Below are 23,765 nucleotides of genomic sequence, written 5' to 3'. Positions count from 1 at the left end.
ATATCTGCTATCCTTTTTTCTAAATGCTATGAAAATCATATACAGAAATAACAAGTATGCTTTTAATATTCACAATTTCACAATGTATTGAATGTAAATACGCTTACTTATTTTTTTGTTCTTGTTTTTTCTAACTCTGACCCTTTTTGAAGACAAAATACCCTTGTGAACTTCATCTAATATACAACACATGTAATGAAATGCTATGTGATAATATATAAATATAAACAATTAATCGATTTTTCTTATTCCAATCTGCCTTTATGTTTTGATTCATATTATGTATTTTCATTAATGTATTTTATGTAGTGAATATTTTTACATTTCTAGCACCCATTTCGAAAATACAATTTTCTGACAAGTGAGCATTGCCCCCTGCCGGTGTTTGTTGACTTTACATGTAATGTCTATTTTATATTTTTTCACAGAAAATGCAAAACTAACTGCTGTAGACAGTATAATACACCTCTCTATTTATTATTTAATTGTTGATATGACATATTCTAAATTGTGCTTAACAGCATTCCAAATTAATCGTTGCCTAAATAATAAACGATTGTTTAAAGCACTCTAGATTTGACCAATAGATGTTTCGATGTCCACATCCTTACTTTTTTTCAGTTGAATTTAAAGCAAAGCATTTATTTGTCAAAATGTTGGTAGGTCTGCGTTCTGTTGCTATTCATCCACCATAAACCTCGTGACCGCGCGTTTAAAATCTAAGCGTGGCGAGAAAGTCTGTCGTGAACGCGCACAGGAGTCTTGACGTCACTGAGGCGCCCTGGCTCTCCTGAGCCGCTAGTACTGCTGGCAAAACGATGTGAAAATCAGATAGACATCTATCGAATAATTAACATATAATGACAGGGCTTGCAACCGATTTCCGATTGTCAGAGGATTCACTATTGGCGCTGATTTGAGCTCCACCACACCGGACAACGAGAAAGGTAGTTTGTTTGTAGAGGTTTTCACCGCTGGCTATTGTGTTAGCGAGAAAAAAAACAGAGGTTCTGGTTGACCATATAGATTAGATGGACTAGCCTTCATATGTCATGACGAGCTAGTGTAAAACGTACATTCAATTGATGTTTCCTAGCTGATTAAATATCAAGGAGAGAGATAAGTTATTCGCAGTTCTGGATGGAGAAACACGAAGCCGCTGAGTAGATGTAGAGCAAAATGGATATGGTTTGATGTGGGTGTCTCCAAAGCAGACCCTGTACGGTGTCGTTAGGATTGTGCAACATGTCCTTAATTCATGATTAATGTTCACAATTTAACACCTTATCTAATGAACTTATCACGTCAGGTGTCTAGCTTAGTATTTGGCAGACAATTTTTTTACGTTTGCATTTAGTTTTATGAGCAGGAAGATTTTTCCCTTACTATGTCCACCATGGACAATCCCCTTTTCCCTCCCTAGCTTGTTTTAATCCACAGCGTCAGCACATTGGAAACATGATTCGTAGCTTCAAGATTTACTCTTCCGACAACATATACGCACCTATTTGCTCTTACTAAACAAAGGAACACAATTAAAGGGATACATAGGAGTTAACGGTACCGATGTCAGCCTCTCCTGTTAGCCGGTATGTTAACGTGTCGCTAGCTGCTAGCAAGGCCACGCAGACTACCCAGTTAAATGTCTGTAGCAATTCACTTTAAAATATGAAACCGAGCAAACGGCAGAGTAGTCGGAGACATTTTCGTACACAATCCTGCTTTATGTGTTGTTGTGTTATCTTCTAGCATTCGATTGATTGAATAGTCCAACAAGGCTGGCACAAGGGTTATGGTTATGACTTACCAATAACTATAACGTCATTAAACGTACACTTTGTTAAGGATACACCTAAAATCAGAGGCTCCCAAACCGTCCCACATCATGTCATGTAATGTATAGAATAGGTTGATTAGCAAAGACACCTGAAATAACTTGTTCTTAGACATGACTGTAAACAGTTACATAACTGTCTGTACTCCAGGAGGGGATCTAGTGAAACCTAAGCACACAGTGGCCATCTGTACTTACTCTCAATTTGCTGAATTTGTTCTATTCCACATTGTGCTGGAGATTGTAGAGACCCCTTTAATAATACCTGCTAATCAAACCCAGGCTTGTTTGATTAAGGGGCCAAGAATTTGAGGCTGGTTTTGTTGGGACTTTGATAACTTTGTCAATTTAACAGACATTTTTGTCTTAATTGAAAACAAATGCTTGTATGCTATTGCCATGTAATTCAGAGGAAACAACTGTGTTTTCTTCACAGATTGGTGTCAGAATCTAAAACACTGGACAGCTCCTGATGGATGAGTAAAGATCTTCAGACCTCTATTTTAGGATGAATATTGTGCCCACCGCCTCCAGCTGAAGCAGAATCACCACTTCGATTCAGACAACTGGTTAAAGCCCCACACAATTGGCAAGAATAAATACAGTCACTGGAGGTCAAATTTCCATTTCTCTGTGAGCTCCATTCTTCTATTTAGCAGAAGATGTACGGTAGTGCCCGCTCTGTTGGCAGAGGGGACGCCAACCATAGTGGAGGAAGAGATGGAGGTGGTACTGGTAATCAGGGATCTGGCCGTTCCCCTCGCCTTCCCCGTTCCCCTCGGATGGGACACCGTCGCACCAACAGCACCGGGGGCAGTGGAGGGGGTCCTGGAGGGGCAGGAGGGAAGACACTTTCCATGGAGAACATCCAGTCCCTCAACGCTGCGTATGCAACCTCAGGACCAATGTACCTGAGTGACAATGAGGTTGCCTTGGCAAGTGATCACATTCCAAAAAGTGGTGGGACAATGACGACCATGGGGAGACAGAGGGTGACATATGGGTCAAGGAGCAGCAACAGTGGAGTTGTGGCCGCTAGCACCCCCAACATCTCCACCTCAGTGCCTGGCGGTGTTCTGCTGCCATCAGGCATGATGGCAGGGGATGCTCTAGCTTTTGGGGACCACCACATGGCCTCTACCGTGCCCCACTCTCTAAGGCAGGCTAGAGATAACACCATACTGGACCTGCAGGCCCAACTGAAAGAAGTGGGTTTGCAGATTTTTTCAATCAATGATTTGTGCATTTGATAATATTGATTTGCTCTGTTTGACAGACCACATTTACAATTTGTATCTGCTTTTCCTTTATCCTGCTTTTTCAGATTCTGCGTGAGAATGAGATGCTGCGGCGAGAAGTTGAAGTTAAGGAGAGCAAGCTTAGCTCCTCTATGAATTCTATAAAGACCTTCTGGAGCCCAGAATTAAAAAAGGAGCGAGCTCTCAGGAAAGATGAGGTTTCTAAAATCACTGTGTGGAAGGAACAGTACCGTGTGATTCAAGATGAAGCACAGGTCAGTGTTACCTTGCATTTATTTGAATATATAGATACTGATATGTTTGTCTCAAAACTCTTGTTGCTCTTTTCATCAAGTCATTTTCTATCAATCTTAATAGTATCATTACTTTGTCTGGGTGAAACATGTTTGACTGGAAGAATGCTATTCATTCAGGCTGTCATCTTTAGTGAAAGTGTGTTTTTCTCTGTCTTCTCTCTCTACATGAGCTAGAGGCAGGATTTGTACATCTAGTTAATCCTCTTATATGCAACTATATGCTCATGCTTAATAGATGAAAGTGGCCGTAGGTCTAATGGCTGCATTAGCATTTCTGTATGTTTTTAGAAATTGCTGGATCTAGTGAACAGGATGAAAATGTGGTGAAAGTGCAAATATAAAGCCACGCATATGTATAGTAGTAACCACTGTATAGTTTAACCACTGCAGCAAATAAGAAACAAAGCCGTTAAAATAACCTTTTGTTGTCAGCTCCTTTTTACTGCTTTGTTGTTTGATATTCAATGACTATCATAATCAATTATTTTATTGTTGTCTTTTGGTTCACTATATGTGTTGTGAATAGGTTATGTGGTACATAGAGTTGAAATGATCAAAAAAAGATTAATATCCTGTGGAAACGTAGCATTCTTAAATACCCATTATAGATATTGATTTATAGGGTATAAGAATATATATATATATATATATATATATATATATATATAGGTTAAATATATATTTTCAGTAAAAAAAGGAATCCTCATCATATAGTTTCAGTTGTTGTGTGCAGCAGCCTGTACACACACATTTATGCTGTATTCAAACATGTAATTTGATTAAAAAAACAACAACATTAAGTGATATAGGCAGAGGCTTTATTTTGAAGCCCTACTGTTTGTTTTGGGAACTGTGCAAATTAAGTGTGATTAATGAAGAGAAATAGCCTTTGTTTCATTGTGATTCCTAATAGTTGGGCAGATCTGTATAATTAGCTGTTTTCACTCCTGCTGAGTCACAGATACACAGTGTGGACTAATTCCCAGCAATGCCCGACTAGCTAATCAGTGGGTGCTGTAATTTAAAGATGTTTGCTTTCATATGTCGGCCTCCACCTCCCACACTGGCACACATGCAGCAGAAAGCACAGACTCAAACGCATTTGGCTAATTACAGCTTCAGTTAAACTGCATGCCCTCATTTAATCCAGGTCCAGCTGACCGTGCGTGCATAATTCTGCAACTGTAGGCTCAAGTGTGTCATTTTGTGTTCTGATTGCTATGTTTATGTGTGTGCATGTCAAAGCTATCCCCAAATCCCTGCTAAATAACATTTATCTAGTATATAGTAGTTTTTTCAACTTTTTTTATTAGAAAGTCAGGTATTCACAAAAAAAAAATCACTTGTCACATGGGTGAACAAAATGATATGTATTATAGGAGGATGATGATGATGGTGATGTTTCATTAGTGGTAAATAGGGATGGGTATCGTTTGAAATGTATCGGTTCCGATTCTTATCGATTCCCCGTTTCGATTCCAAAATTCTAAAAGAAAGAGGTCAAAAGTTTAGATAACAAAAATACCTTTATTGTTTTAAGCTTTAACTGACATTTTTACAAATAAAAAATATACATGCAATACAAATGTATTGCACAATAGCTGTGCTTTATTTTAACTGAGCTATGCCTGTGGCAAGCTATTAACAGGCATTACACTGTGCCTTGTCTTTTTCCTTTTTAGTGTAGTGGAGCCTCACTTTAGAGCGTTTACCGCGATCCATCTTTGGTGTTATGAAGCGACTGAGCTCGTGAACTGTCTACGGCAGGGCGGGGGGAGCCTCGCTGCGGGGCAACTGTGGACCTCTGTCGCCTGTCAGCGCAACTTACATGATGCCGTTTTAAAAAATTAAGGGCGGTGCCGGCCGTCAGCGTACCGAGCCGGCCGTCAGCGGGCCGTTCTGTGATTCTCCAGGTCCGCCCTGTATTCCACCGGGTCACCGTGGCGCAGATGGACCCGCTGGAATACAGGGTCCACCGCGTTTAGGAACCGTTAAGCAGAACCAAAATTGTGTATTATGTATGGGTACCCGGTACCCAGCATTTTCTTATCGGTTCTCATCTGGAACCGAGTTTCGATTCCCAACCCTAATGGTAAAACAGTAAGACACATGTTATTGGAACAGATAAGAAAGGGATGATGAGCATCTTAAACAATCTGCCTTGTAAACAGTTTCCCAGTGCTGTGCCTGTGTGCACTCTGCCCTTACGAGTGGTGACTTAGTGTTTGGATCACTTTAGTTGGTGCATCACTTCTCCCATCCTTTGTGCTCCCTCAAACGCCTGACAGTTATATCTGCTCAGGCAGAGGGAGTGAGAATATGAGAGCTGAGAAAGAGAGAAGGCGTGTGTGTGTGTGAGATTCCGTGTGTTGGTGCATGTGTCTGCCTGTGTGTATGTGGAGGGTGGATCGGTGCAGTCACAGCAGTGAGTCAGCCTTAGTCACGGGGTGGAGAAGGTGATGGAAAGGGAGGGTTGGTGAGAGGAGAGGTGAGAGTATTTGAGGGAAGAGATAGGGCGAGGTAAGATAGATGAAAAGTGTGTGAGGAAGAGAATGACAAAGAAAGGAAAGGGAGGGGGCTGGTGGAGGAGGACTGAGAGAAAGAAGTCAGACACTGACTTCTCTCTTTGTTCTGTCGCCTGAAAACGCTTGCAGCTGGTTCAGACCAGAGTGTAACACAGCTTTGTGTCCCTGTCTCACAGCAGCTCTGCCAAGTCTCTGTGGCGTCAGATGCCACAAACAATGCAACACTATACTGGGCTGATTGTGTTTCACCACTTGTATTTCTCCGGGCATGAAACATAACACTGTCCACAATGCCTGGCTGTTGGGGGTGCATCTGTCAGGCCACTGCAGAATTTGCAGTCATCATTAGAGGCTGATTTTTAAAATGCTGTAACACAATATTCTGCCAGGATCCATTTCCATACGCTGGGACGAGAGCAGCCACTCTGTTGTTGTTATTGTACCTTATATACCCATGTGATAATACTTCTGTAATAAAGTCCTGCAAACAGACAGAAGATAAGAGACATTTAAACAAATAAATATGTGTCTCTTGTTTGTTTCCCAGCACCTCCAGATGACTGTTCAGGCCCTTCAGGATGAGATGAGGATCCAGAGGGACCTGAACCAGCTGCTCCAGCAGGACCCCTCCATCCAAGGCCGGGACCTGGCTCTGTCATCCGAACCCACGGAGGAGAACTACCGGCGGCTACAGGCAGAATACGAGAGGCAGGCCAAAGAGCTCTTCCTCCTTAGAAAGACCCTGGAGGAAATGGAGCTGAGGATTGACACACAGAAGCAAACACTGGGGGCCAGAGATGAGTCCATCAAGAAACTTCTGGAGATGCTGCAGAGCAAAGGTCAGTTTGAGTTGGGGGAAAAGTTTAAAACGAATTGAGCCTTGATAAAGTATCAAAGTATGAATACTTTGGCTTGATTTGGAAGCCAGTTCAGAGTCCTTTTTCAGTATTTGATTTAAGTCAACAGGAATACTAGCAACTCTTAAAACTACTAAGTCAATGGGATTTTCCAAGAGCCTTTTGGGTCTCATAAGGTTTTGGTCTGAGGCTATCACATAAGGCCACGATGGTTGGTACTTGTTTCTCCTCAGCTCCAGCCAAGCGCTCTCGCCTGCTGGCCAAGTATGGGTTTCTGCTCCAAAACTAACCACAGTGCATGGTTTCAACTCAAGCATGCTTCTGAGGCTAAAAATATCTGAGGGCTGAATGCAAAGATCTGTGCATGGATGAATCCCCAAATATTCTAATGTGATGGTTCTTTGTGGCACAAAGTATCAAGAGATATCACTTTTGAAAAGCTAGGTGCAACACCAAGAGGACATCAAAAGAAAGCCCCAGAGAATTTCCTATTTATTGTAAATGTTTTTTTATTTTAATGTTGGCTGTGGAGTTGTGAATGCTACAAAGATGAGGTACAGTTTAAAAAGTGAAAGGAAACTTCAGCTCCTGTGTAAGCCTCTGAAGGTTTACCACGTGGCCTATGGTGTTCATTCTTGCTGTTAAAAACACTTTGTGCAATGTTTGTCATGTACTTCATCATTGTAACCAAGGTGTTATGTAATCGGTCACAGGGCCCTCTGCAAAGGCATCCGAGGAGGACCAGGAGCGGACCAGGAGACTGGCGGATGCAGAGATGCACAGGCATCACCTTGAGAGTTTACTGGACCAGAGAGACAGAGAGATTAATGCACTAAGAGAGGTAATGTCCATCCAACCATGGCAGATAAAACACTGCATCTAATTAGTCTACATATGATGTTTTTATCAAATGTTATACTCTGAAATAAAACTGCACATAGATGGTTTGTACCCACATGTAACAAATTCCTCTTTTTCTGACCAAAAGGAGCTGCACCGTCGATACGAGGGAACCCCCGAGTCCACCAAAACAAAGGCTCTACAGACTGTCATCGACATGAAGGTGAGGGATTAAATGATTAACTGTGTATGAGTATTTCTTTGTTAGATTTGGCTAAAAAATATTCATTCTATTTGTGAACCTCTCGTCATCAACCCCAGGATGCAAAAATTAATTCAATGGAGCGGGGCCTCAGGGACATGGAGGAGGAGTTGCTGATGCTAAAATCCAATGGACTTCTGAGCTGTGAGGAGCGCCAGGAGGAGATGAAGCAGATGGAGGTTTACCGTAGCCACACGAAATTCATGAAGAACAAGGTATGACCCAACACGAGCTGGAGTTTAGTCTGACTGTTGTAATAAGCCTTTCATTTAGATGGAGACTTTTTCTTTGCATTTTTCCAGCCTTGAATTTACCCAAAACTGCTTTACCATTGGTCATTTATTTCCCTCCCTTTTTCTTTCTCCCATTGCTTCATCTTTTTTAGATGGAGCAGGTGAAACAGGACCTCTCAAGGAAGGACACAGAGATGCTTGGTTTGCAGACCAAGCTGGAGACCCTCGCCAACCAGTTCTCAGACAGCAAGCAGCACATTGAAGTCCTCAAGGAGTCCCTCACTGCCAAAGAGCAGCGGGCTGCCATCCTACAGACTGAGGTACACCAGATCCTTACCAATACACTCTTGCCAAGTGGAATATTTGTAAAGCAAGACCACTTTAAAAGTGCATATGTTGTCCGGGGTGAAAAAATACATGTTCCTTTTACTTATGACTGATAAAATCATAAACAAAAGTTCAGAAGATTCAATGTGTTTTTTAGCTTCTTAATAATAATAATACATTTAATTTATAAAGCGCTTCTCATCTGCCAAGACAAATCTAGAAGCGCTTCACAGCAAAGGACACTGATACAATTGGAAAGATTAAAATAATAATAAATAAAATAAAATAAAAGTCGGAGATAGCGATAAAAATGGCAATACTCCAGGTGTACCATGCTCAAAGTTTTTTGGAAGCCTGCCGAAAGAAGAGGGTCTTAAGGCCGGTTTTGAAGACCTCGGTGGAAGGGGCGGATCTCAGCTGATCTGACTACTTGTCACGATTATGGTCAGTGTTTGTAAGCTGTCTGCCTCTGCTTGACTAGGTGGATGCCTTGCGCCTGCGCTTGGAAGAGAAGGAGGCAACTCTTAATAAGAAGAGCAAGCAGATACAAGAAATGTCAGAAGAGAAGGGCACTCTCAACGGGGAGATCCACGACCTGAAGGACATGCTGGAGGTTAAAGAGCGCAAAGTGAATGTGCTTCAGAAGAAGGTGAGGCCTTGTGTTGTCTGAAACCACCACATGCCGTTATCATGCTTCAATGTATGTCCTGTGGCTAATGTTTAATGCGATGGTTGCTTGTTGTGTTTGCTCTGCAGATTGAAAACCTGCAGGAGCAGCTGAGGGACAAGGAGAAGCAGATGAGCAGTCTGAGGGAGAGAGTCAAGTCTTTGCAGGCCGACACCTCCAACACTGACACCGCTCTCACCACTCTGGAGGAGTCTCTTGCAGAAAAGGTGACTTTTGAAATTGTAGGAATGGTAATTATTTCATGACATGTCAATTTGTACAGGGTGTCCGCGGGGTCTTAAAAAGTATTAAAAGTTGATAGCCTTCATTTTCGCTAAATTGATTTATTAAAAAGTATTAATTAATTAACAATCCATACTGTATATAGTAAATGTGAGTAAAGTGTGTCGCCAATGTAACCGGTTAAAACTCCAAGTGGCGATGAGGTCTTAAAATGTATGAAAAGGATCTTAAAAAAGGTATTACATTTGACTTCAGGATTCCTGCATATACCCTGTTGTAGCAATGTGTGTGTTGATTATATTTGCAAATGTTGAATGAGCTTTTTTTTCTTCCTCTACCTCCTCATAGGAGCGCATCATTGAGCGCCTAAAAGATCAGCGAGACAGAGACGACCGGGAAAAGACGGAGGAGATCGACTCTAACAAGAAGGAGCTGAAAGAGTTGAGGGAGAAGCTGAGCTTACTGCAGGGAGACCTGTCAGACAGAGAGGTGAGGAAAACATCCAGATAAGCTCACACACAGGCAAACTCTTGTTTACTGTGATTCTATAAATACACTGAAACATAACAACGTTCTTTTCCATTAGTCCTTACTTGCGATGAGTCAGGGATGCCTGTATTATATCTATAACTATCTAATGTATTCGCAATCTCCTGTGCGTTCAATAAGATGGAACAGGTTCATTTATACTTCTGTGTCCGTGCAGACATCTCTGTTGGACCTGAAGGAGCATGCATCTTCTCTGGCCTCCTCTGGGCTAAAGAAAGACTCCAAACTCAAGAGTATGGAAATTGCCTTTGAGCATAAGAGGGAGGAGTTGCTCAAAGTGGAGAATCATCTCAAGAGAGTGAGTTTACATACATACATGGTCTGTTATCTAACATTTACCTGTGGTCGCTGTAGTGAATACAACTGCTTTCTAACCGGCTTCCCCTCTTTTGTCAGGCTCAAAACGCAACGCTGGAGGCTAAGGCCAACACTGAGCTGGCCGAGCGCATTGAGAACCTCAAACAGGAAGTGGCTCGCCACAAAGAGGATTCTGGGAAGGCCCAAGCTGAGGTGGACCGCCTGCTGGACATCCTTCGGGAAATGGAGAATGAGAAGAACGACAAGGACAAAAAGATAAATGAGCTGGAGGGGTAGGTGGAAACCGGCATCCTTAAAAAAAGGGCGACTGGAAATCCTTAGCTGCACAGTATTTAATAAATGTGTGTGTTTTAATGTGCATATGGTGTTTGATTGTTTGCCCTGGAGTCAATACTTTTCTCTTTTAAGTGCTAATGTGTGTTAGGCATCCATGCGGTGCTTTTTGCTGTGGGCTCTCATCCCTGATTGGACTTGTGCCCACTGTTCCTCATGACTGATGCAAACAGTTTGTCAATGACATGATGTCACTCTTGAGATTATTGCCTCCAGCAAATCAAATCAAAAATCATTGGCCATCTTCCATTTTTGCATCTTGCTGATTTGATGAATGTTATTATCAGACCTGATCTAAAGCTAGTAGGTACAGCTATAGTAGTTGGCATACCAAAGTCCTCCTTCTGCAATTGTTGTCTTGTTCTTGTGACACTGGACCCCTCACAGAATGCTAGAGCTGATGTGTAGTCGGGTCCCCGTCCTTCTTTACCTTTTCCTTATTGACTCCTCTTCCTGGTCTGTTTTTCTCTTTTAATGCTTTCTTGTCTTTAAACTGGAAATCTCTCACTCCACCAGTGTCGCCTCCAGGTTAGTATTTGCTCGTTTCTCTCTTCCCTGACCCTGGCATCCTTTTTTATTTTGGTTTCTTTCCACGTTTTCCTCCCCTGTTTCTCGCCACCTCATGTGATGCTTCAAGCAACAGCCTTGTCTTGAGATATCAAACTTTAGTTTTTTTCCTTCTTTCTGTTCAGGCTCTCATCCACCATTTTATTGTTCTGTCTTTCACCCTTTTTGACTTTTTGCAAGGCTGTCTCAAATCTAGCCACAACAAGTCTGTAAAGCTATACACGTGACCATGCACATGATTTTCGTGCGTTTTTAAAAAGGGTAGCTTTTCATTGCATCACGTCTTCACATATGATTTATAAATGCCTTTTTATATGCTTCCTGAAATTGCGTTAACTAACAATCATTACTGATTTATAAAGGCTACATGGATGATCATTAATGTGGCAATGTATAAGCAAAATATAAATTAAGCCGTCTTTACTTAGTTTGGAAATTGTTATAAGTAAAAGAGAAAAGCTTTCCTTTTATTTACTTGGTACACATATTTGACACTTAGGGATGCTCCTATCCATCATTTTCAGTCCCAATACCTGCCCCTTCGATATTCGCCAATATTAATTACAGATTTTCTGCCAGTGTAAATACATGGATAAACATGTAATGTATTGTATTTAAGTAATAAATAATGCACAGGCATCTAGGTAGCAACATTTAACAGGAATATTTAAAGTACAAAGATTATCAAGGCAGCAACAAATTGATCAAAACATAAACAAAAATGAATACTACAGTGCAAAACAATTGACATAGTTAAATAGATTGGCCCCTCTGTCCCCAGATATCTGTACTAAGTATAACTCATTTGCACTTCAATTCACCATCTTTATTCAGTTAGAATCATACATTACATGTATTCCATTTACTTGTACATAACATGTAACCTCTCGCATGTATCCCGTGTTGTCCCTGTAGGCAGATGAAGGACCAGACGAAGAAGGTGGCGTCTCTGAAGCACAAGGAGCAGGAGGAGAAGAGCAGGAACGCTCGGCTGGTGGATGAGGCCAGGAAGAGGGAGGACAACATGTCAGAGAGCTCCCAGCAGGTGAAGGTGAGGCACCTGTGCGGTGTGCTTGTATGAACTTTGCATTAGAACAATCAGGGTCCTTTGCCGGTCCTGAATGTTTTTCAAGCCTGAAATTAGCTTAAATAGGATTTCTATTTTGACCCGCAATGGGGAAAGTGCAAATATAGCCAGATGTGGTTTGAGAATACTGTGTTAAATATGTGGTTGAAGCCTAAGGGAAGTCCTTGAGAAGCCCAATGCTTTGTTTTGAAGACATTACAATTGGGATGGAATAAAAGCTTTAAAATTGTACAAGAAATGTCAAAAGAATTGAGCTGCAATGAAATGACACTTTGGTCTAATCCAGATTACTATTGTAGTGTTCAAACATGTCAAAATGCTTGTACTTACAGTCATTTGAAGACTTGTTTTCATTCACACACATTTTCTTTCATACATCTGCCAGTATGCATACATATGGGTTATACATTTTGATATATTTTTCTTAAAAAGTCAATATAAATTGGGCTGTTGTTAGGCTTGCACTGAGTTCAGACACCAACAAACCCTAATCTGATCTCTCCCTACTCGTGTTGTGTAGGACACTCTGCGTCAGAAGTCGGATCGCATCGAGGAGCTGGAGGAGGCGCTGAGAGAGAGCGTTCAGATCACCGCAGAGCGAGAGATGGTGCTGGCTCAGGAGGAGTCTGCCAGGTCGGTCCAGGAGAGACAGGTACACAACTCGCCCTGAACACACACAACACCAAGCAATTTTAATCAATCCAAAGAAACACACATTCATAAAGCATAAACAAATGTATATTCAGATAAAAGAATCACCTTCATATACTGAGGTTCTTTCTCCTCATCCTTTTTGCTGCCATTGTGGTGTTTCTGGTCTTCTCTCCACCTCCTTCCTCTCTTCTGGCCTCCGTCTCTTTCTCAGTTCTTTTATCTTTGCTTGTGGTTTTCTCGTTTTCTCTCTGCTACACACCGCCTCTCAGAAGCACTTACTGAATCCAATGCATGAGTCCAACCTCGCCCACATTAAGTTGTCTAAGGTATGAGCCCAGTATGTGTGACCTCCCATCAGTGAGCAACAACACTTCCAGGGGTGGACACAATAACAGCAACACCTCTACAATTCTCTGACCCTGCAATACATGTCTGTGGAGTTTGACCATTTTTGAAGGAATTTGACATTTTGTCGTTGGATTGGTGTTGCTGTTTCCAGCCCATGTAATTTTAAATGTTGTTTTGTTTACCTGCTGTTGCTTATTAAACCTAGCAATGCTGAATAATTAATTGGCATTGGCAATAAAATCAGGAAGCTAATAGACTTGATCATTTGGGGATACACCTTTTCAATCAGTCAATTGTAATTAAAATATTACTGATATCAAACAAGGGTGCTTTTGGGCCCTTTTTTAAATGAACAACAGGTAAATGAAATGCCATGCTGTAGTTTAATGATATAAGTGTTAAAGTTGTAAGTCCCTTCTCTGAAGCCCACATGAATTCTGCTGCCTCTTATTAAAGCACTTCATACTGGAAAGTCACCCAAAGAGCATTGTTTTTTTAATAAAGAACACTGTGCTTTCAGTGATTTATGTTGGGTATCCGATTACATTTATTCATGATTTAATTGTTGTCGTTTGTGTTTCCAGATGGAAGAGCTGCTGGGGGCCATGGAGAAAGTGAAGCAGGAGCTGGAGTCCATGAGGGCCAAACTGTCCTCCACGCAGCAGTCTCTGTGTGAGAAAGAGACCCACCTCTCAACCCTGCGTGCTGAGCGCAGGAAACACCTGGAGGAGGTGCTGGAGATGAAGTAAGACACACACACACACACACACACACACACACACACACACACACACACACACACACACACACATACATATATATATATATATATATATATATATATATATATATAATCAGGGTTTCCGTTACTGGTTTTTAGCCGGTAACATTTATTAAAAACCGATAAAGTCAAAATGGCTGGTAATAATTAGGGATGCTCTGATCGATCGGCCGCCGGTCATTATCGGCCGATATTCACTCTTAATAGTTTGATCGGTGCTCTCTATAAAGGCCGATCAGGAGAGCTGCATCTGATCGATATGGACATAAACGCGAGTGAAGTATAACCGGATGCAAGAGAGGGATCAGCGATCAGCTGCTGTGTCTGACGGAGACAGCAGCTCTGCTTAATCACCTGAAGCCCCGCCCACTGTTTAGCGAGCTGGATGAGAAACTGACGGGCTGTCAGGAGAGAGAGAGAGAGAGGGAGAGAGGAAAAGAGAGGATCCGTTTCTCCCGTTTTTTATTATTCAAAGTTAATGTAAACCTTTGAATAATCTACTTCATCTACTATACGTAGTTTGTTTGAATGTAATAATTATGTTTGTTGTTTGTGGAATCATTTATTGAAAAATGAATCTGAATCTTTCGATCTGTTACGATTATAAACTGAAGCAATATAAAATGACTCCCATTAACTGAGTTTTAAACATCAGCATATCCGGTCATAGTCCGGTAATTACCTGCTAACGGAAACTCTGCTACACAATTCTTATTATTATTATTGAAACAAGTTTCAAATTTGTCCGGTAAAATTAATTCTGTCCGGACATTTGACCGGCAAGAAAAAATTCTATATACACTTATTTCTCCCCTTCACTCTCCCTTCCTCTCTCTCCCATGATGAATCAGCTGTCACTCAGGCACCAGTCCAATCTACTGATAATGAGAATTGCATCAACACCCTCTCGCCTCTCTTCCTCCTTCTCTTTCTCTCAATCTCTTTTTACACACACACACACACACACACACACACACACACACACACACACACACACACACACACACACACACAGTAGGGTGGAGAACACTCTGGAGTATCGGTTGTTGCCTTCATCTTGTAAAATGCCATCTTATTCTGGCCTTCCCCAGCTGGCAGCCTGATTTTCTGCATTGAATAATAAATGATAATTGAGCTATTTACTCTTGTGGTTAAAGGCCATCATGTTGTTTGGTTCCCTCCTCGCAGGCAGGAGGCACTGCTGGCTGCCATCAGCGAGAAGGACGCTAACATCGCCCTGCTGGAGCTGTCCTCCTCTAAGAAGAAGAAGACTCAGGATGAGGTGGCTCTGCTGAAGAGAGAGAAGGACAGATTAGTGCAACAGCTCAAACAGCAGGTACACACATGAATGTTATCTCCAGTTATCTGTCCTACATGTCTCTAAAGCAGAATATGTCCAACAGTAGGAATAGAGCGCAGGGACTTGGTGTCTCACTGGAATTACTTTGGAAGGCTTAAACACAGGATGTCAGGGACAGTTTTTCAGTAACAATAGATTGTGTTACAGGGCTCAACGCTATCTTTTAAAAGTGGTGGCCAGGCTGGCAACCAAGCATCAGCTTTTGGTTGCCAAAACTGAAAATACGGTTGCCTTTTTTAGTCACCTTATATTTTAAATAATTAAGATACTATACAGTTGTACATCAACTTAATAATGAAAATGTGACACAAAAGAATGTTCAAATGCTTAACAATAAGTAATTAATACAATTATTTGAAACTTAAGTCGTGTAAACTTGTCCACCCTCAATTGCTGGTATCCAAAATCCCAGTAGTGCAGCTGTTGTCATGTTCTTCACAGATCCCTCAAAGATGAATTGAGCAAGTCACTAGTTTCTTAGTCATCCGTTGTCTCCCTTTCAAATGTGGGTTTTCTTGACCTTTGTGCTGACCCCCACCACAGATCCATTGGCCCTTCAGCATTGAAGTCTTGATTGTGGTTCTGTCATTGGCCAGACTAATACATTTCTAATGTTAAATAAATGAAAACCATTCACTGTTAAGAATTAGATATTAATTATTAATGCTGTAAATTACCTTTTAATATGTCTAACTATATTTAAAATGTGTTACCTTTTTATAGAAGTATATTTGTATGCCAATATTTTTCTATGGTAAAGTTTTCGTTTTGGACTTTTATTTTGGTAGTAATAAGATCGGGACTCTTATTTTGAAGGAACTTTTACCGGAAGTGAATGGACAACGAAGCAGAATGTACTTAACCCACTAAAAGTATTTCTTCTAAGAATAAGTGAGAAATTGATTTAACTTCTGTTTACAGCTATCATAATGGAGAAATAAGAAACTGTAATTGAATGCAATCATTTATTGCATTAATAATTAATATCTAATTCTTAACTTAAGAAGAACTTAATTTATTTAACATTAGAAATGTATTAGTCTTGATGGCAACCTAAAATCCCTCTCTTTCCGTATTCAGATATAGAAGATATTATTGGAGACGCACATTTGTAACGCTGTGCCAACTTGAGCGAGCCAGCGTGCACAGGGTGGAGAGGTTGAGCGAGGGAGAGGGAGCAAGAGAGAGAGGGAGCGAGAGAGAGAGAGAGATAGCATGTGCAGGAGTTTGTGAGAGTGCTTGAGAGTCAATCTATCTTCAAAATATAATTGATATATCAATTGCGCGCTCAATAACATAACAATAAAATGTTCTATGCTCAAAATGTTTCATTGCGTGCTCAGGATAGAGGCACACAATAACGCCATATATTTCGCCTCCCAAGACTTTACCCATGTCCTCTTTGCTTTTCGTTCGGCTTTATCTTGCGCTTTATCAGTTGAATCACTTTGAACATTCGTTTGAGATGTTAACGGGTTGGCCGAACTTTTTACCCCACAGTCAAACAACTTCATTTGCTTCGCCATTTTTTGTAAAACAAACACACGGCGCACCGCCCACGCGAGTAAACGTGCATCGCTTTCTGGCTCCACAATAATTAAACAATAATTAAATATCACTCTTAATACAACAAATAATGAACATTTATCTATTTTGAGGTGCACATTTTGCTGTTTGATGTCCTTATTGCTTCATGTTAAAAACTGGTTGCCACTGATGGCAACCAAAGGCCAAAAAGCGGTTGACATTTTTTCTGAATGGTTCCCAATGGCAACCTGGCAACCTGGCAACCGTTACTGTCCAGCCCTGTGTTATAATAAGGCACACTGCGGAACATACAGGCCAAATACCATTAAATGATGTCCCTTGGTAATTATTTGAGACACTAGAGAGCAACGCCTTTTACCAACAGTATCAAAAGTCCCTTGATGTAGACCAGGGGTGCCCAACCTTTTTTGAACCGAGAGCTACTTTTAAAGTTGCCAGTCTGCCGAGATCTACCAGTCCAAATAGAGAGGCGTAGCCATTACTGACAGCCTACTACCAGGTAAACACACACTTCTACTTGTATAAAACTGACCTTTGTACGATGAATACTTCATAAAATACTGCAGATCCTTTATCTTACCTCTTTCTAATCTACACACATACAAGTATTTAACTGAAGTTACACAACAGTGTTGTTGATACAGAGTTGGAGTCTATTCACACGTCACATACTACAGTGGGTGATGTTTTCAATAAACATTGAACAGTGCTGCCACATATGACACAGGGAAAAAAGAAAATACACTGAACCCTTTCTTTGCCATCCTATAAAAATAGTGTTGCTACAAAAGTATAAATTAGGCTTTCTAATAAGACAACTCAGATCTGAAGCTACACAGGAATCTGCTGCCAAAGTGCAATAAAAAAGACACAATTAATAGAATCAAACCCTTTTTTGATTGCATTTTAGTAGAGTATAAAAATAAATTCCTTTTAAAATAGGATGCTAGCAACACTTGTTTCTTAACCTGAATTGATAATAGACTATAATCAATTTAAACAGAACAGATCTTAATGTTTGCATTCTTATATCATTTTGTACAATAATTATAATGAATAAGTTCAAACAAACTAAAACTTACAGCTGATTAATAACAGTATCTAACTTGAGTTTTTATTATATCAAAAACCTGTTGAAATGCTGATGTTATTTTTACTGTCCCCAAAAAGCGCGTTGGCAGCCTCCAGGAATGCTTCTTTCACAACTTTGCCGTCTTTAAAAGACTTCATGTGTTTCACAAGAACGTGACTGACACGATAAGATGCTATGGTAGCAGCCTTGCTCTTGTTGTTGGGCCGGGTGAAAATGGACTGCTGCGCATTTAGCTGTCCTCTCAGGCCCCTCCCCTTTTGGGAGCGTAGGGCAGAATTAGGAGGGAATTCCGTCTCGTAGCGTTTCTGTACTGTTTTGAAATGCCGCTCCTAAATTACTCTTCTGGACTGCTTATATACAAGTACATGTTCCATTCCGGCTTTTCCTTATATGCCATGGTTCTTCTGCTCTTCATCATATCACTCAATTTTCTTTCTATTTAATATACAGACTCAGAACAGAATGAAACTGATGGCAGATAACTACGAGGATGACCATCTGAAGACTGCTCCTGACCAGACGAATCACAAACCCTCTCCAGATCAGGTAACCTTAACTACCGTCTGTATCCTGAACAGCTTTCCCCGAGTTTCTCTGAATCATTTGTTGAAAATGTGTTGTCTCTTGTTAAGAAGGTTGAAGTGACGCCTTCTATCCGAACGGAACTATGAACTTAAAATGTATGTTTTCTTCTATCATAACTACTCTGTCGATATACGCACTAACCAAATGTTCCTTTGTAATGCTGCGATTGGCCTACCTTGTGGCTAACAGGATGATGAGGAGGGTATTTGGGCGTAGCCAACCTTTTACCCTCCCCCTCTCTCTCTCTCTCAGACATTTTATTCAGAAGGGTGAGCTTGTACGTAAAGCCAGACGTGTCACACCTCTCTTCATCGTTGATCCGTGGCATGTTCACTTCATCACTTGTCTTGTACTCATTATGTTTTCCTTTGGCTGTTTGCCATTCCTCTCATAATGGTGTGTGTGTGTGTGTGTGTGTGTGTGTGTGTGTGTGTGTGTGTGTGTGTGTGTGTGTGTGTGTGTGTGTGTGTGTGTGTGTGTGTGTGTGTGTGTGTGTGTGTGTGTGTGTGTGTGTGTGTGTGTGTGTGTGTGTGTGTGTGTGTGTGTGTGTGTGTGTGTGTGTGTGTGTGTGTGTGTGTGTGTGTGTGTGTGTGTGTGTGTGTGTGTGTGTGTGTGTGTGTGTGTGTGTGTGTGTGTGTGTGTGTGTGTGTGTGTGTGTGTGTGTGTGTGTGTTGATTTTGATCCTGGCTCAGTCTCAAACGAAAGCATCTAAGCTTTGCATGCCATTGCTCTTCACATTTTGACCCACACAAACAGGTGTTTCATTGGAAAATGTTTTTAACCCTTCATGTAATCAATGATTTGGGCTAAACCTACACATATAATGATCCAGAATACTTTTATGATGCACCCAATAACGTTGGCTCTAATGTGAAATAGTTTTTGGTTCATAAGCATGCATGCAATGATTTTTTTACTCATTTATTTGTTTTGTGTTCTTGTGCCTTGGTCTTTCATCCTGTTCAATCATAAAAATCAAAGCGTAACTCCTTTGTAAATGTGTAGCCTAAATGTATTTATCTTTTTATTTGTATTTCCACACTCCCTCACACTCTTCCCTTTGGTCCCTCCCTGCAGATGATACCCCCTCTCCTAGCCCTGTCCCAGAACCGCAGTAAGCTGAAGCTCTACATCGCTCACCTGACGGACCTGTGCCATGACCGGGACCCCAGCATCCTCAGCCAGCTCACGCCGCCCTCTCACTATCACCATAGCGACCCCGAAGATTGGGAGGAGGAGCTCCAGAAGATGAATGTGGAACAGGTATTGGAACAGGTTCTTTTTGTATTACATTGAATATAATATACTTTAATATTGCTTTAATATTGTCTGCTTATCTGTATTATTGTGTTGCATTGTTGGAGAAGCCTGTGACCTAAGATTTTCAACGACATAATTACTCTGTAGCTATGTTAGTTTGAGAAAAAAGAACCTTGAACCTTGAAGGTAGTCGAGGAACTCTTGCTCTCCTCTGTTCATGTTTAGATTGTCATTTTCTTAAATATACATATATCAAGATTTTAATTCAGTGAAAAACATCAGCATTTGTTTAACTTCTGAATTGATCATGATTGAAATGTATAGGCCAACAAACACGTTTTAGAGTGAACAAATAAACAAAATATACAACTCTACTGCTGTAATCAAAATCAATGAAATGACCGTAGGGATAATGTGTCTTTTTAAAGGCACAGAATAACTGACATGTTTTGTAAGCTTGATTGAAAAGGGGCATATTTAGGACACATTTAAAACGGATTGATTTGAATTTGTTTAACTTGTATTACTTATTCCTGATGTTATAACTTGGTTATAGTTATATCTGTACATATGTGGGAGTCTTAGTATTCTCCATTACTGTTTTTATTTGCATGATGATGCAGTTATTTTTGTAAATAATTGTATTAGAGATAAAGCCTTTATTATATTTGAAAAAAGGATTTCCTCCCCATCGCTAGATTCATTACATGTCATGTTCGTTAACCTCTTTTTTTTTTTGTTTCATCTGTTTGTTGATTGAAAGTCAGGTTTCAAGAAACTAACCCATGCTTTTTCCCTCTAGTTGGAGCGTGAGCTGGAGGTGTGTGAGAAGGAGAGCGGAGATCTTCAGGAGTACGCCAACTCTGTCCTGCAACAGATCGCAGACTACTGCCCCGACATCCTGGAGCAGGTGGTCAATGCCCTGGAGGAGTCATGCTGACCACTCTGACCTCAGGCACCAGCCGGCTGACCCCTGCTCTCCACGTAATCTGTAGCTGAGCCCAGGTGCCCCTACCTCCCCTCAACCAGGCTCCTGGAAGGATGAGAAAAAAGCTGGGGCATTATCTGAGCTTTCCTTCCTCGCTCCCCTCGTCCACCCTGGAACAAACGTTCACAACTACAAAGTGCTTTCCTGTCTCATGTGTCTCTCTAATGTCAGGCCTGTACAATCAAATGAGTGATGTTCACAAAATGTTGTCAAATATGGCACTTTGAGCAAATGTCAGATTACACACTGCAAACGGAGGGCTTTTTGATGATGACTGCTAAGTCAGGAGGTGGGAAAGACACTACAGACCTAATTCTATATCAGGCATCACAGCATATTCTAGGTTTGTAAAAAAAAAAAGGTTAAAAGCTCACTGTATGCATTGGTGAACTCACCAAATTAGATTTTTAACTTGTAGTATAATAAGAAAAGTATTGCACACCTGTTAGTCTGGGACAGGTGCGTTGGGAGAGAAGGATATCCGATGAAAGAAGCAAATCTCCGCACAAAGTCTCAGAGCATACTGCCAACCTTCCTCTCCCTAGACGTCGTCATTCACAGCAGGAACTGCTAGGTAAAGCACAGTTACCTCACCCACTGCTATCTCAGCCTTTCACCCTTTAAATTCCTCTTGCATATTTCTAGGTAAGAGTATTCCTTACATGGGACAGGAAAGCACTTTTTGTCTCAGAAACAGGGAGCTGCTACATCGAGAGGGGAGCAGCGAGGAGCTCAGTTCAGGGGGTGGATCATGGAGCCATGTAGATGCTTAGTTTGTATTGCAGTCAGTGTTCCGTAACTAGTCGGTTGGAGCCACTAGTTAAAGATACAGCTACTGGTGGCTGAACATCTCAACACTTAGGAAACGCCACTTTTTAACCAAATATAAATGCAGCATGTTCTCCAAATGTTTCCTCTCCCAGCTTGGAGCTGCGGGGGAGTTCTTGTAGCCGGGATTAAGAGGTAGGTCCTTTTTACTGTGTAGGCTGTGGCTGGGTCACTGGCATGAGAGGGGGATTAAGCCGGACCTTTGACACAGATCAAAGGACAGCTTTTAGTTACACTATGTTCTCAAATACTAATGAGAGAGAGGGAAAGAGAGAAGGGGGAAATAAAAAAAAAGCTTTTACTCTCTGAGACTTATTACTTTTTAGATGGTTTTGCACACAACGTCCACTTGTTTATGAGGTATGCAATGTTTCTTTTGAGAACGTTCTAGTGGCCTTGGAGCATGCACAGAGATCATTACTGGACCTAATGCAGGGATAATAGTCCTCTGTAATATTGGTGCTAAGGCATGATGTAAGAACTTGTGATCTGATCCACTGATCATTCAGTCTCATCCAAAGGTTCTATAGATGTTACTTAAAGCCCACCTGTTCTTTAGTTTGTAGACTGAACACTGAAGAATACAAGCAATGCCCTTTTTACTTGTATTTTTCAGATCACTTTCAAATGCAAGTGTGATGCCTCCTTTTATTGTATTTTTTGAAATCTTCAGGGCCGGAGTTTTTAATTACTAAGTGCATCTACATTTACAGGAAATAAAAGTCACTTTTCAGCATATTTTGACTTTTTAGATCGGTTTGTAAATAACGTGATATTTAACACGTACAGTGACTGAATAAAGGTAATTAAGTGGAAGGTGTTGTGCATTCTTAAAAAAAAAGAAGTGAAAAGCAGTGCAGTTGTCTTTTTGTGTCTAATTTTGTCTTCAGGACAAAATGTGTGTGTGTGTGACAGTACTGCCATAACTTGCGGAAAGTCATGTTCTATAGAGATATATATATATATATATATATAAATATAATACATCTATATAAAAATATTTACTGTATGGATATGCATTGAATGTTTGCACAGAATCTTGAGAGCGAGCTGCTCTGAACAAAATGACGTTGAGTTAGTGTCCTCAGCAGAGACTGAGGAATGAAGTGTCAAAAAATCTTGTGTCAAATGTGTGAACTAAAAATGTTTTCAAACCGTGACTGTGTGATGGGAGAGTACTTTTCTTGCATTTATTTCTAACTGTCATTTTTATATATTTTCACCATACGGTGATGTAAATGTACTACCCTGAGATTCCAGTGTTGTCTTTTCTTCTTACCTGTTATGTCAGCAGTTTTTGTTGGTTGATGTCATAGGCAGACTGCGCCTGATGGTCTCCAACCATCATGGCCCTCCTGCTGTTTTAGCATAAACATAATATTGCAAAACAGAACAGCATCTGGAAGCTTACTACCAAACTTCCTGTGTATGTTGGATTTAAAGATGCATTTGGTTGGACTAACTGGGTTTTTACTAAAAAAAAACAGCTGTTGCTTTTGGAGGATGTTAGTTTGATCCTTGTTTTGGTACTTTTCGTCCGTTAAACCACCCTTATTTTGGCCTGTGTGTCCCTGCCCTTGCCTTAATGTCTTGTCATCTCTTTCTCGACTCTTTATTGAGGAACACAGAGCTGATTAAGGGGCTTCTGTCAACTTCATGGTATTTGTTTCTTTTGCATTTGTATAAGAAATGTACTGCCTTCTGTCTGTTTGTGTTAAGAATCAAACTGTAAAAAGAAAGCAAAACAGACATGTTTGAGTTATTTGGATTTTGTATGTATGTAAATAAATAAATTATAAGCCTTGGTTTCTTGCTAACGTGTTTATATATTACATGTACTTTGTTATCCCATTCAGTTGTGAATATTATTTAACCCTTAAAAAACAAGCTCTTATAAATGTAAATGTACAGCTCTGTGAAATCATTAAGATAATCATTTTTATCACATTTTACTGTAGATTTTGTCTACTGGTAGCTCTTTTGCAAAACAAATACTAAGGCATTCTTTGGTTAATCTTGTGCATTACAAATGTAAAGAACCTGGCCATTAAGACGTATTAGTGAAGCCCTAAACTGCACAAACCTTAGATATATGGTCATAACTATAAATCACATCAATGTTA

The 23,765-nt window shown here is 40.7% G+C and overlaps 1 protein-coding gene across 8 annotated transcripts; it reads left to right on the top strand.

The window, feature by feature from the left end:
• Nucleotides 1-746: 746 nt before the first annotated feature.
• On the top strand, nt 747-23,447 carry LOC307040430 (ELKS/Rab6-interacting/CAST family member 1-like). 8 transcript variants are annotated; one of them, XR_013808486.1, is made up of 22 exons: nt 747-947; nt 2,271-3,042; nt 3,159-3,347; nt 6,462-6,753; nt 7,485-7,612; nt 7,760-7,834; nt 7,933-8,088; nt 8,259-8,426; nt 8,915-9,082; nt 9,190-9,327; nt 9,692-9,832; nt 10,050-10,190; nt 10,289-10,482; nt 11,060-11,071; nt 12,026-12,161; nt 12,718-12,849; nt 13,121-13,177; nt 13,784-13,944; nt 15,169-15,316; nt 18,432-18,527; nt 18,756-18,835; nt 19,644-19,782. XR_013808486.1 is itself a non-coding variant. In XM_079683246.1 (22 exons), the coding sequence occupies exons 2-22, from the start codon at nt 2,497-2,499 to the stop codon at nt 20,764-20,766; spliced, it is 3,396 nt and encodes a 1,131-aa protein (XP_079539372.1). In that variant the 5' UTR covers nt 747-947; nt 2,271-2,496; the 3' UTR covers nt 20,767-23,447. The 8 variants fall into 8 exon arrangements, 5 of the variants coding, with proteins under 5 accessions (XP_079539372.1, XP_079539371.1, XP_079539373.1 ...); XM_079683246.1 differs by lacking the exon at nt 18,756-18,835 and adding an exon at nt 20,629-23,447 and having other exon boundaries at nt 12,026-12,155; nt 19,644-19,829; XM_079683245.1 differs by lacking the exon at nt 18,756-18,835 and adding an exon at nt 20,629-23,447 and having other exon boundaries at nt 748-947; nt 19,644-19,829.
• The last annotated feature ends 318 nt before the right edge of the window (nt 23,448-23,765 follow it).

This window comes from Notothenia rossii, assembly GCF_949606895.1.
Source record: "Notothenia rossii genome assembly, chromosome: 5".
NCBI lineage: Eukaryota > Metazoa > Chordata > Actinopteri > Perciformes > Nototheniidae > Notothenia > Notothenia rossii.
This window is presented reverse-complemented; position numbering and strand designations above follow the sequence as displayed.